This window comes from Haemaphysalis longicornis, unplaced genomic scaffold, assembly GCF_048455015.1.
Source record: "Haemaphysalis longicornis isolate Haplotype H1 unplaced genomic scaffold, Haemaphysalis longicornis Haplotype H1 scaffold_12, whole genome shotgun sequence".
NCBI classification, from domain to species: Eukaryota; Metazoa; Arthropoda; class Arachnida; order Ixodida; family Ixodidae; genus Haemaphysalis; species Haemaphysalis longicornis.
In genome coordinates, this window is record NW_027526225.1 from 88,946,342 (window position 1) to 88,961,479 (window position 15,138).

Genomic DNA, 15,138 nt, shown 5'->3' on the forward strand with positions numbered 1-15,138 from the left:
CGTGCTTTCTATATTGTACATGGCAATTTTGTTGCCGGCTTACAATTAATTATATCGCAATGACATGCTATGTCAAACCGCAGCGGCCTACAATTTTATACCGCCCTTTACAGCGCGCAACGAGGCACGTTTCCGGGCGCTCGCAGCTTCGTCCAGCTATTCGTTCGCCTCTGATGCCTGCGAGCGGCAATGCAACCAGCGCCTCGCTATAGCCCAGCGCTGCCTTTGAAGACCGGCTCGCCCAGCATGACACGCCAGCAGAGCGTCGATTAAACATATCAGGTATGGCGGCGGGGGCAGTGCGAACACACTCTTTGGCCGCTCCATGGTTCCCGTCGGTGCCCATACGCGGCGCAGCGATGCAGTTCGGCCACCGCTCCCGTGCTCCGTTTACTTCTGCGCGGACCTGTACATACTTTTTGATATGCGTTGTAAATATCTTTTCATACGTTGACCTGCAGTGCAATAAATATCATGTGGAACACGCACGCACGCACGCACGAACGCACACACACGCACCACGCGCACACACACACACGCACCCACGCATGCGCGTGCACACACACACACACACACACACACACACACACACACACACACACACACGCACGCACCCACACCCACGCGCACACGCACGCACGCACGCACGCACACGCACACAGACACGCACGCACACGCCCACGCGTCCACACGCACACGCCCACACACACACGCCCACACACACACGCACACGCACACACTCACACTCACACTCACAAATGCCATTGTAGTTTTGAGGTTCCGTCTTAGCTTCCTACTCCCGATGACGGCGGCTCGATTCTGGATCTCGCCTGCTTTATTTTTTAGATGCGGCGCATCTTTTGCTCTGAGGCATGTCCCTCCTGCGTCGTCGTCGTCGGCGGCGGCGTCCGTCCGCAGCCCTCCTGCGTTCGCCTCTCCCAGAGCTGTGTGCAACACTCTCACTCCGGCGCATTAGCATAACGACAGCTGGCGCGCTTGGTTGGCGCGCTCTTCGCTGCGTTAACGCTGCGTTAACAGCTGCTCCGGTGCGCATGTGCGCGCATGCACGACTCTCCTCCGCGGTCTCCTCTCCTTCAAGCGCTGTGAATATAAAGCGGGTATCGCGCTGGGTGGTGGCCGCTAAAACACGCGTACTCTATCATTTCGCGTATGCATGGGCATGAAAATGTAAAATTGCCTCCATCGTCCCGTGTATGAGAACATCCGTATGTAATGGAAGGCATCCTACGCGTTCACAATACGTTTCCCGCGATGTAGAGAACCAACCCAATGGAAACGCCAATTAAACCCCCAGATGCGCCGCATCACACCAGGGTTCCCTCGCGGGGAGATGGAGGCAATTTTTACATCTTGTTTTTATTTTAACTGTCAAGGCTAAGGTAAGTTTATGGTGTTTTAAATTATTTTTCTTTCTGTTTGTTAGGCTTGTTTACGTTACGTTAATGGAAAGCGCAGCACTGACCGACGCTGTGTTTTTTCATCAGCACGCCCATGGACGTCACTTTAGTGGAGTGCTTATAGTACAGTCGGACGGCACTCTGTGCACAACCTTATAATAATAAATTCTGTGCCAAGTAGCCCCTGATGTATATTGAATGCAACTAGGAGGGAAGAAAGAGAAAGCGGAAAAGGGGGAGATGCAACCGTAAGTGGAGGAGGCAAGAAGAACACTAACTAATAACTGAAATGACCTTGGAGAACGGCAAAAAGAAAAATTACACCACCTTCTCGTAGGGGAACCCTATTGTATGCGAAGCAGCCATGTTGTCGACTGAAGTTCCCATTAGTTTTCAGTTCGTCGTTTCCGTTGACGTTCAGCTTCGCGTGCCTCCGTTGTATCAGTAGCTGCTTGACGTAGTTTGAATGAGTGAAGGACATAAGGCGCGTTCGTAGCATATGCTCCCTTGTCGCTTTGTAGGGCAGTGGGAAGAGCGCCACGTACCTCCCGTTGCGGCCAGAGAGTCGTGGGATCGACACCGGGCGCCTAACTATTTCTTTTTATAGTGGACTGCGCTGACGTCAGCCCGAACGCTGACGGGGCTGAAGATACGCGCATGCGCAGTAGAGTGCGGACGGCGGACGACAACGACAACGAGAGAGGGAGGGAGGCACACAGCTCCGAGTAAGAGATGCTTCGCATCTGAAACAGTTCGAGGACGCCTACGCACTTCTTACGAGTTTCGAATGCGAAAGCTATATTCTACGATTTAACGCCGCAGAGTTTTTTTTTTTTTTTTCGAGTGGTTGGGGTGGTTTCGCAACCAATCAGATTCATGAATCAGCCGTGAGCCTATGATGCAGGAGTCATCGCCACTGACCAATTCCGCTAGGTCGGCATGTGAAAATTTGGTTTGGCTGTGTTGACGCTGCCGCCACATGGAAATTAGTGATTCGCCCGTCAGCTTATGAAGGCAGCTGTCATCGTCACTCGCGAAATCCAGCTGAGTGGGTACGTTGTTGTGCCAATATTCAGCTTTAACGTGCGGTTATATAAATTAATTTACTTTTAACATTCTTGTTTCGCCGAGTTTTCCTTTAAAATATTTTTTTAAAGTTTTATTCCCTTGGCGTCATCGCCATTTAAGTACCTGTTTCTCTGCTACCGACACCGACCGGGAGGCGAATTTTGCTGCTCAGTGGTCCACTTATTTATTTATTTATTTATTTATTTATTTATTTATTTATTTATTTATTTATTTATTTATTTATTTATTTATTTATTTATTTATTTATTTATTTATTTATTTATTTATTTATTTATTTATTTATTTATTTATTTATTTATTTATTTATTTATTTATTTATTTATTTATTTATTTATTTATTTATTTATTTATTTATTTATTTATTTGGATACCCCAAGGCCTGTAAAGCGCTACAGAGGGGGTGGGTAACAGCATTTTATAGCACGGAACAGAAAAAAGAAATTTAAAGAAAGCAAACAAAAGCAAACAAGAGAAAACGAACACTGCAAATAGTTACACAAATGCTATCGCATTGAAAGCCCACGCCGGATTGGTTTAACTACGAGTCTTTTGTTGTTTTACCTCAGAACACTTAGGCATAAGGTGAAGACAGCTTTCAGCATAGAAATTGATTAACAAAACATTAACATTGTGATCATTAACAGATCAATAAAACAGCACAACTCATGGTGAAAATCATAAAAGGTAGGGATGGTTGTCATGCTTCTCACTGAAGTCGTTTCGCTGTTCCTCATAAAAGTTAATCGTGGATTCAAGAGGAGTGACGTTCATTTTGGTCCTCTTTCTTGACATTCCTCGTGTTATCTCACAGGCTACGCTTACAGGCAACGCTCACAGGCGTAGGGTATTTATCCTATTAATGTCTCGCTATGGCCGCATCGCTCACCAATCACCGTAACGCGGTCAACGTGACTGTGTCGACCGCGTGGTTTTCTTCAGTGCTCGCAGCGGGGTACCCTGACATGACGGTGTTTAATGCGAGTCAGTGTGAGCACGGCGCTTTCCGAAAACAATAATTAGGAGGCGGATTGTTGATACCTCTTCCCCGTTAGACAAATGGTGACTCTGTCATGACGAAACTGCTAGTATTGGAACCTTGCAACGCCATTGAACGTCCACAGCCGCAAACCAGTGACATAATCGTAAGTGTAAGCGTAGCCAGACCGTGTCCGGCGTTTCTTCCAGAACACCCGAGCCCATCGTGGTAGAACTGGAGGTGTTGAGCAGTCGCTTGTGGGTACAGTTACTAACAGTTCATGCTGTCGCCGTTAACTTTATTGGCGGTGAGATGTTTGAGTGGCGCCCCCTGGCTCTGACGTCGGCTTAGGGACTCGCTCTGCTGTCGTCTGCTACATTCGCGCCGCTGCTACACCCGCGCTGCGGTCGTCCGCTTGTGACTGGCAGCAGTGCCTGTGCTAGAAATCGCCCGCTTTGATGCTTTGGTGCTTTAAAAAGCGTATTTTCAGTCAAATTCTTACAGCTCTGCATAATTTCATGCTTTATCCCCCACAAGTTTACAACACGCGAGGAGAGAGAGAACGACTTCGATAGAGCATCGCTCAGACGATCGTGTGTACCTCGTACTATCTAGCGTATTTGAGAGTTTCAGTGCTCAGAGCTCCTCGATATATAAGTATTCAAAATGCGTAGGCTTCCCTAAACTATTTCTGAGATGCTCTTATGAAGACTCCACAGTCTAATGCTACGCACCAAGCAGCGGGTCGCACAGAAGGAAATAAAACGGGTGTCTTCTATTTCTTTCGTTGTTGTTGACTTGTGTTAGATGAATGTTTTTTTCTGCGCCCAACACATTAATTTTTCTTCTCCGTCCCAAACGTCCTAGGAGGTTTGGGGATCTTTGTGAGGTTCACAAAGTTCGAATGGATAGCTGTAAGGTATACAGTACCTTCTTCAGAAAAGGGTTTTCCTTATGGCTGCGTACAAAAGTACATACCCTCAGCGTGCGTTGTTTATTCACATGCAAATGCAATGAGAAGGTTTGTACTATATACGCCACCGCGAAACGGCGCAGTGAACATTGTCCACAGTACTCGAAGGCGGGTTTTGTGCACCGAAGTTCTATCGAACTATCGTTATCGTAATGAACTCAATCTCAACCCGAGCAGTTATGACATGATTACGGTGTTGAAGGCTTGATATGCTTGCTAACGAACGCAATAAATAGTATACATGTCGTTTTTCAGTATAACACAATTCGAAATCGATGAATATGTCCAAACAGCTCTTTATTGTTTTCCAACCCCTTCAGTCGCAAAGAACAAATCCTGGCCTACTCTGGATGACGTTCGATGAATTGAAGAAAATTACTCTTACTCTATCGTCTTGGACTGAGGAGCCTGCCCACGAACCAGCTCGAGTTTACTGTTAAAGTTTTCTCCTCCTCCTCCTCGTACTCCTCCTCTTGAGTGCAGTTTTACTACAACGCCTATCTTAATATTGGGATGATATGGCTGTGGCAAATTTACCGAAATATCCCTCCAAATCTGAACAAACATAGTCTTACTGTATGTTTGCCATACAGGTCGCTCGTTTTGCTCAATAAGCCTCCATACTGGTTAGAAGCCTGGTATAAAACCAGCACGCGCCTACATACACACAGCAGGTTATTTGTAAATCAACTTACATTATTTGTGCCCCATAGTGCATGCCGGCACACTTTCATGCCGTGACAACGTAGAGTGACTTGATACAATAGTTTCGAGCGTTAGGCAAGGTGTCCAAATCTGTTTTACCTTACATACGATTAGCTGGAATCGTAATGCCTTCTGCCAAAGCCGGCAGCTCCGAAGGCCTGGAATTTGTTTTGGTCTTCCATTTTCGCAGTTGTCGGTTGTCAGACTCCGGCTGTTACCTTTGTTCAAAAGATTGCTGAATACAAAAGCTGACGCCTAGCTCCGAATCTTCACGCTCCGCACAGGACCAGCTTCGCAGCAATGCATGGGCGACGCCGGCAAAGTTTTTTTCCGGAGCGGTGTCAGAAACTATACTTAAAATCACTCCTTGAGCTAGTTCATGCGATTATAAGTCTTTTGTTACGAAAAAAAAGTTGCGCATACGCGAGATCTGCGGCGGACAAGCACAAAAAATCAACCGCGCGCAAAGAAACAGCACACAGAGCGAGCCCGAGTGAAGCAGACGACAAATGCGAGAATCCCTAAGCCGACGTCACAGAGGCGTGCTCCGCAGCGCCGCCCGTGCTAGCGCTCACCGCCAATAACGAGAGCCTGCCGTAGACGCTACACGACGTCACGAATGGGTCGCTAGGGAAAATGGGTAGTTAGTGTAACAACAGTGCTTACGACTACCCTTTTCCGAATGCCTGCCTGTGAGAACTGTGCGGGTCAACATCAATAGGTTGACCCACACAACCTATAGATGTTGACCCACATCAACATCAATACATACTGACGAGATGGGAGATTAAAAAATTTCGGCTCCATACGCAGCAGTGAGTGCAACTTTATGGGGTGCGAAAATTTGTTGGGAGGTGAGGGGGAGGTGAGGGGTGAGGAGAGACAACGAGCTGCCCGACACGACTCAAAAGCGAACGCCGAACGAGCCCGTATGCAACGCGGCCGATTTCAAAGCCCCTCCCTCCCATCGACTTAGCTCCTATAAACAACCTCCGACGCAAGCGGAAAAGTTAACTCGGGCGACTGAACGCGAAACCAAAACGCGCGTGAAACGACGGGGAAAGTAATTAACTCTTTTCGGTGTACCGCTCGCTCGTGGGTCGGGCCAAAGAAAGGCGTGGCTTAGAGACACGGCAAAGCGATGGCGACCAGGAAACAAGACTTGCGCCGCATGCCGCGGACAGCGAGGCGCGATTCCTGCACTTTCCGCGAGCGAGAGAGACAGCGAGAAAAGCAGAGATGCGCGTGGCGACGCGCTAAGGGGTTTCGCATAAAGAGGGCGTAAAGTAGTCGGAGTTTCGCCGGAAAAAGGGGCATCGATCGAACCCCGAAAACTCGACTCTCTAACCGGTGTACGACGACGAGGACTTCTTCTTGCCGGGCCACTTGTTTCGGTGGCCGTGCCAGGAGCAGGTCTCGCCACAGCCAGCCCTCTCGTCAATGTACACAACAGACTCGTTAGGCTCCAGAGGCAGGGCTTTTAATTAAACTCTCGTCGAGTGGGGCGCCCGCCACCAGAACCCTTCTTTCCGTGGCGTGTATAGCCTCTTGCTGCTGTCGCCAAACGCTGGAAGTGTAGGTCTTTGGTGCTCGGAGGAGTCGGGAACGAGGGTGGACTGCGGAAACGGACTTGTAATGGAGTGAATCGGCCTTTAGCTGGAGTTCGTACTGACAAGTATGCGGAGAACGCGGGAAAGGATGGGGACGGACACAGGAGAAGGTGGCTGCGGGATGCAGGGAGGAGGATGTGGACGAACGCAGACTAACAACGGATAGCTTTGCTTCGGGTGCCGATACCTATACCGAATGACAGCTGAAGAGGTCCCGTGAAAAGTGTGCTGTTCGGTCGTCTAACCGCACATTATTTTTGCCTTTTTTAATGGTGTGAGCAAAGGGTGGGGCGTGTCGACAAAAAAAGAAAAACATTCCTCTGTCACAGGAATCGGCAAAAAACGAAAGGAAAATGTGAAGCAAAATATGCAGCTGAGCATGATTTGCCGGTCGGTTGCTAAAAAAATGCAGGACAAACATTTCCTCTTGAGAAAAGGAAATGTCGGGGCTTCAAAAAAAAGTTTTCATCTGGTGTTTCTAACCTAAAATTGGTACACAATATAAGACGTTTCATCCTTCTGTTGTCATGCTTACACATGCTATTCAGAAAACAGGGAGTATGCTAAGCACATTACAAGTAGAGCAAAAGGTCGCGACCGACACCCGCTCATTAAACCCTTATGCAAAACTGCTCCACACAGTTCGAACATGTCGTTATGTCGGAGTGTCGGCAACTTTTGGCCCGTACTTTAGCGTCATTTCTAGTTTTCTTAATGTTTCATTGTTCCTACGCAATACAAGAAGAGTTCCCACTGGTACAAAAACTGACAGAACGGCAGAACGTCTGATTGTAGTACGTTAAGCAATCATCTTGCTTATCTGGCTCATGAGTGACCGCCTTGCTAATGATTGCTTAACAATCAAGATTGTTAAGCAATCATCTCACCAAGCTGCTTTCACTTTCGCCTTTGTCTTTTACGGGTCTTCCGTGCTAGTTTCAGCTCCTCTTCGGCCGCACGACTTAAAGGGGCCATGAAGACAACGTGCAAGTTTGTTTCATTAAAAAAACTGCCTGTGTGGATAACAAATTAGTCGCACACTTAAAAAAAAAAATAATGGATATACTGGGCAAACCAAATTAAGCGGTGGCGACTCTCAGGCCACTTTCTAGCAACTATTCTATGACGTCACAGAATCTTGTTTGTGCGAATGTCGGCCGCCGACTTGTACCATCACCAAAAAAACATGACTGGGTTATTTTAGTGAAGCCTCTACTTCAGTTTTATCGCATCCCTTGAATGCTAATGTGCAGATAAAGGGACTCTGCAACACTTCCGATAAACGCCGTCACTCTTTCCTTCGTGTCTGGGAGCATTCTCGAATCTATAGTTATCAACAGCCCAGAGTGGCATTGCGGGATTTCCTTGACTTGCTCATCGCAGCAGAACTATTCGCCCTCCGTTTATGCTTTGCTTTGTGGCTTTTTCTAAAGTGGCTATCGAATGCGTTAATCACTGCAACACAAAGGAAGCGGCCAACAGCCGCTACATTGCTGTAATGCCATAATTCGAGCGCTCAAAGAACGCCAAGACTCGGGAAAGAGAGAAAGATATCTTGAGCGACTTTTCAAGGTATGTGACGGGCACACAGCAGTTATTTTTGGCTGAGGTACTTTGTGGTGCCCTAATCTAAGTACTGGATGTGTTTTTTGACTACGTTATGAAAGCATTCAAGATATAGAGAAAAGTTGAAAAAGTGTTGCACGGTTTCTTTAACACACTTATAGTAATGTTTTTATTGCTGCCCCGTACTTTGTCACTTCTGTCCATGTTATGCTACTCTGGCGCGAAATTTAAAATTTCGCCATTATTATGGTTTTTTTTTTGTTAGAAAAGTTTTTCGTGGCTGGAATGGCGCAGAGTGAGCTATCAAATGCTAGTTCTTTCAGACTGAAAAAGTTACATTTTGTCTCTATGCTCTCTTTAATAGTTGAGTGCGTACCCTCTGGTACGTCATTGCATTGCAATTACGCAATTTTATGTCAGGCTCCCTCTGTTGATACCACTTCACGTGATATCATTTCACGTTCGCATCACGAGTGTTTTCACTGCAGGCGTTACCAAAGAAGTTAACCTTGCTGCCCTTGTAAGTTAATCGAGTTTATTGTTTTTTGGTGAAGCTTATCGGTAACTCTACTGCCATAAAGTAAATCTACAATTTTTTTTCACAACCGAGCAGCTGTAGGCTACCTCTCCCGTCTTTTGCGTTCGCAGACCTCCTCCCCACTTCAGCTACTCCCTTCCATCATCCACCTGTTCGCCTGTGGAGGTATTCGTATATTGCCTCTTGGACAAATGTCTTCTCAGGGATGCATTTATGTTGTATGTGAAGCCGTCTTTAAGAAGATCGGGGTAAGCTTGGCCGTTGTAAGCTGGCGTTTTCACATTGCGTGTTGCACAGTGAAGCCTACTTATAAAGAATAAAAATGCGGCAATGTGCGTGAAGGCGGGGGATGGAGAGCACCGACGACGGTCAGGCCGCGGCGGCCAAGCGTAAGCGCGTGGCCCGTTGGAACACCGAATATCTCGAGACGGGGGAACACAAGACGTGGGCGTGGTTATAGTCCCGCTGAGCGCTTCAAAGGCGTAACGGCGTGGTTTGAAGGGGGTTTGTATACAACTAATCACTCACAAACAGCTCCGATGGTCATCTGCATTGAAAGAGTAGAACGGCACTCAATTTTTGAGTGCGGAGCACTTCAGGGGCCCGGCTTGCCATCGTAGCTCGTCCAGGGTCATGGGGTCTAGCCACCGTAATCACGCGGAACTACGCACCCAAACTACGGTTACCAATTAGTCAATGAAGGAAGTCGGTGCGGGGGGAGTGATAGCGTACTTTGACATAGGAAAGGAACGAACGAAGTCAGTTTTTTAGGTGCGGAGTACCTTAGGACCTCCCAATGTCCGTCTGCGTCCGTGCGCATAGCCTTAACAAACGCAAAAAAACGCACACGCACCGGCAGGATTCGAACCTGTGTCTGGTAGACCAGACAGCGTTAGTGTCAGTCGTCTTACCCATTGGGCTACGACCGTGAGTTAGGACCCGAGAGTCAAACGGCTTACTCCCTCGCCTGTAACGGTGCGGAGACCCTTAGGACCTCCCAATGTCCGTCCGCGTCCATTCGTGCGCACACCACCATCAAGCGAAAATCAAGCGAAATTCGATTTGAGCCGTGATTTGCAGTTTCATTTAGGGAATAATCAAGCTTAAACTCAAGGCTCAAATCGAATGACGGTCGGGGCGCAAATCGGATGTCACTCGGGGCGCAACTTGGATGTCATTTCGAGTCCCCGTACTCCGCACCCTCGCCACCATCCAGGGAGTGGAGATGCTGCCATTTTTCATTGCGGTATATCTTCCATACAAAGTCATTACTTATTTATTGTTGGAACCTCTTGAGGTGGCACTTCATCTGGCTACATTCTGCTCGCCACAATTGCTCTTGCTGAAGAATGTACTCGTAAAAGTTGTCGCACTTAACGCGGAAGTTCAGCTTTCGAAACACGTTCGTGCTAACTTCGTGTTCCTTACTTAGCTATACGCGCGTTGTCCAGCGTACGTTGGATCACATCAAAATTTCTAACTGGACGGTCCAGAACCAATCCGGTACTATAGCTGTCCCGACGGGGACGGTGCGGGACTCGGGACGTTGTATGAAATGTCGGGACAGTCCCGCGAAATTCGGGACGGTTTGTAAGCCTAACCCAAACAGAGGCATCGGAGAGATCACCGCTTCCCCTGGTAGAGATAGAACCTGGAGGAGGAGGGAGGGAGGAATGCCTTTAATGATGAGGAGAAGTCATCCTAGCAGCGAGCTAAGCTTGCTACTCCACATGAACATGAGAGGTGCGAAAGTGAAAGGAAGCGAAGACACAAAAACTCATACAGACACTACAAACACAAATAAGCACATACAAACTGGGTACCTCATATTACGAAGCCGATGTCAATCCAGTTACGCCACAGAGGCACACGTTACTCATATGCATAGTGTTAAAGGTGATCTTTGCGCTGAGCCGTTGCCACGAATTCTGCCGTTGATAGACTGCAAATAAGTACGCGATGATATAAAATAAGGAAGAAATCACAAATTAACCCGATAACTACCCCAAGTTAAAAAAAAACTCAACCCAGTGTCTCTTTACAGGCCTTTTCAAGAGGTGCGGTGCCCTGTCCTGAGCACTTTCGGTATCAATGCCAGGCTGATACTGAAACTTGTCAAGAGAGGGGGCGCCACAGCCCATTTGACGAATAAGTACTCCGCTCTCGACAGCTTTCACGTATGGAACTGCTTCAATTTTTTTCCTCTAGCTGCGAAACGGACATCGATCGGTAAATGAAGAAATCGGAGGGAAAACGGTGCAGGAACTAATCGAACCAAGTCTGATGATGGGATGGGCATGGGGAGAAAGGGTTCACACGCATTGTCCGTGTGTGTTGTTTTGTTGGGTATCGAAAGCAACGCCTTGAAGTTAAGAAAATTTGGAAATATTGTGATACGTGCAACCACCCTCTCTGACAAAGCTATTGTTTCGCATATGCATTATAGATGTCTGGTTTTCATTATATAGGCGAGTTTTATTTGAAATTCTGATTGTTTTTTTGTCATACCCTAATCTATGTTACTGAATCATGACAATCTTATGGCAGTTCTGACAACTACGAAAGTTATGGCGGTTGGATGAATGTCATGACGGCACCGCACTCACAGGGTTCTTCATGAATCGGCCAGTGCATGACGCTAACAAAGCAAAAAAAAAAATGCGCACAAAAGTCACAGCCTGCAAGACGAATGGAACTGACGCCGATTTCACTAAATAAGTACGGTGTGTGTAAACCAAATAAATTACATATCAGGTGTAAAATTAGTTATCATACAAACCCAAGAGAGAAGCAGGACGATTGATTTTCCGCCTCTGTTTTATATTTTTGAATTCTATTTCCAAACTACGTAAATGAGCGACGCAGTAAATCCGAAGGCTAGAACTGCAGGAGGAAGCTTTCAACAGAATAAAAAGAAAAACAAATAAAACTAACCCGAACGCCTAACCTGACGTATGCATCCTCGATGGAGACCACAAATTCCATCCTTCAGCTGAAAGGTTTTCATTGTCGCTGACTGGAACTTTTTTGGCAACCTTCGAAAGAGCTTGAACAACAAACGTAACTTTTGACTCCGGCCTCCGCACAGAATATATTTTATCGCTCCACACACAGATGACGTGCAGCATGGCGTGCAGGTGACATTGAAAAGTGAGGGAGGGACACACAAAAAAAGTATCGGCCTACAAAAAGTGCCGTCGCAGATTTTTAATAAACATACAGCTACCAATCTTTCGGACAAAAGTGTAGTGCCGGAGGAAAGACATGGTTAGAAGGAAAGAATAATAAGGGCGCCACCGGCGAACATTGATAAAGCGCACTTTATAAAGTGGTGCGTCGAGACAGCTGTCACAAAGTGGCTCCTCCCCTCCTCCTCTCTGAGGTTCCCAGTCCCTGGCAATACTCGTTCGCTTTATCGGTAGCCAACGCGAGAGGCCGTTCATACTTAGCAGTACACTGTCGCACGTAAATTGGGCTCCCACGTACTCATATTGCCGGGGGCCATCTACACCATACCCCCGACGCCAGGGCACGGGGGGGGGGGGGAGGGGGGGGAGGGGGGGGGGAGGGGGGGGGGGGGAGTGCTCGACGTCGACACAATGGCACCTTTTTGCTCGTCGACTGGAAACTGGAGTGGGACAACGAGGTGGCGGCGCCAGTTCCGTTTTCAGCGCGCCATAGGTCGGCGCATAAAAATCACAACTCCCTTTGCGAACAACGGTGGCGAACGTACACACGCGAAGAAAGAAAGCCACGGGGGTCATACGAGGAGATATGATAGGAAAAAATGGAATCGCAAAGGGGAGGAAGCTCCGATTTTGAGTGCTTTGCGTTCACCACTTAGATAATAACGCCGGAGAAGTACTTCAATCATTCACTTAGCGGTTTCTCTGAATCATAGTTACAACTTCTTGCGTCAGTTACCCTCAAGCACCGAGTTCAGTAAGAACACCCTATGGATGGCGAACACCCGTTTGAAACGAGTTAGTACAAAGGCATTGCTATCAAAGAGGTGTTTGCCAAACTGCGAGTCGTCCTTTTTGGTTGATGCCAGCCGCGGCGGCTGCGCCATTCATTAGCACGTTCAGCCGCCGTCGGTGTCGGCGCTGGCTTCAGCGAGCCGGCCGTCCCTATTGCTGTTAATGGCAGCGTGATCCGATTCGAGCTGACTTGTTATCTCCCCTCCTCAGCCTCTTTTGAAGGACGCCGACCATTGTGCGCCTACGCGGGGTTGTTTGGGAACTATTGTAAGATCGCGGCCTGTCGCGCTGGCTCGTTCACGGGTGTGCGCACGCGCGCGAGCGAGCGTCTCTATCTGGGTGCGTGCTCGTCTTGTGCGCTCCGGGGCGTCTCGGATGGCGGTGGCAGTGAAACGCGAGGCCTTTCTTTTGTTAGCGGTGAAAGCGCCTTGTCGCAGTCGTGCCGCGACAAGGTTGCGGGTTCGGTTTGATCGAAGCCCCGCAGCGCTCTCCATCCTTTCCTCCGCCACACCATTTTCTCTCCCCATTTTCTCTATCTCTCTCGTTCGCAGACGAACCGACAGCCGTGGCAAAACTTGGACCGTTGCTTGCGTTTTGCAGTGAAGCTGTCTTGCGCTAGGTTCAGACTAGCATTGTGTGCGTCTATCTGGTTCCGTCGGCAAAGAATCACCCGCGATCGTTACACAAATGTTGTAAAATGTTGTGCAGCTCTTAATCTAATACAGTCGAACCTCGTCCTAAAGAAGTAGTATGGGGACAGTAATTTAGTTAGTGTTATCCGATATTTGTTGCAACAGTAGAGCTAACAATCGGTTCCAACCAATCCCGCGAGAAACCTTTCTACAAAAACGCATTATTTTAATCTTGAAACGTACTATAAACAACGTAACCTTTATATTTCTCCTTGTGGCATTTCAAGCTCAATGAACCAGACCCTGAAACAGGAAATTACAGCAGAACAAAGTCAATTTGACAAAACAGTCCTGCGTTCCCATTTTATCGGGGAAGGATGTGCTCTTTGTTTGGTGGCTATTCATTGCACTGAGCAGGATGAAGTTTTCCACAGTGTCCACGAACAAAGGGGCCTTTTCTACTTCTGCAATTTCGGACGCCGGGAGTTTTTCCAAGTAGCTTCTCAGCCTCCTGGTCAGATATGTCTTCGTTATATCCGATGGTGCGCGGGGCTCTCGCAGTTTCAGTTTCGTTATAAAAGAATAAGTGTCATTGAAATGAAGCGTGACAACCAAACTTTGCATTTAGTTCGCTACAGCCAATAATTCACTATATCAGTGTTCGTTATAACGAGGTCCGACTGTATAGGTATTTTGGAAGAAAAGCGAACTGAAATTGGATGCTAAGACGACTTTATTATTAAGCCGTGTATCATTAAGTGTTTACATTCCTGTCTGCTGTCAACACATAGGCGCCGCCCATGGAGGGAGCATGGTTACAGAAAGCAGCTGTAACTCTTCTTTTATCGACACTATGCCGAAACAAATTATACGGCAATTATTTTAAAAAATATTCCTAAGCTAATTAATTATGTTAATGTATTTCATCGGTTGTTATAGTAAGTTAACCACTCAATACAGCTTCGCTGGTATTCATTGGTCTTCTATTCTCAGGCCTGAACTTTATAACAGCAGACCTGCATAACTTTACAGTTCCACCATCGAGCGTTTCCGGTAAAAAAAATACCGAGCGAACGTCAGCGTAAGCCACGTGAGGAGCGTCCGGCGTTGGCCGGGCTTGCACGCGGGCTAGCGCCACATGAGGCGCTCGAAAAAATACAAATAAAAATACCAAGCGCACGTTAGCGCGCGCCTTGTGAGGAGCGCCCACGGCGTCGGCCAGCTCGGCCTTCGAGAACACTCCGCCCAGTGATAGTGGGCGTGCTCAAGACGTGGGCGTGCTCAAGACGTCGAGTTCAAGAAGCCGGTTGCTGTGGGTTCTAGCGCGTGCTAACGCGGTCCACTTTGGGAGAGATGTGAGAGCCTGCGGACGAAACCGATCCGGCCCTGCCAGTCATGGAGGACTTTCAGCGGCCAGTTCAGAAATATATGTGAGGTGCAACATCTGGGTATCCGACGAAGGGCAAGGGGCGTACAGCTCTGCTGTTTCTCCAGCCTTGCACCATTAGTGCAAGCTGCGCCAACCTTTTTGTGTCTCTCCTTTTATCAGAATTGTATACATCTGCAACGGTTTGCAATCATACCGGCAATCTCGCTTGCAGGAGCCCAACACCTTAACCACTAACGACCCTCGGAATGGTCCCTCGGGAGA

The 15,138-nt window shown here is 47.8% G+C and overlaps 1 protein-coding gene across 1 annotated transcript in view; it reads left to right on the forward strand.

Moving 5' to 3' along the window:
- Positions 1–9,224: 9,224 nt before the first annotated feature.
- The window catches only part of LOC144162184 (uncharacterized), a 9,395-nt gene continuing 3,481 nt past the window's right edge, over positions 9,225–15,138 (forward strand). Inside the window, exon 1 of the mRNA XM_077692656.1 lies at positions 9,225–9,319. Coding sequence (XP_077548782.1) covers positions 9,225–9,319 — 95 coding nt within the window. The remainder of the gene's footprint in view (positions 9,320–15,138) is intronic.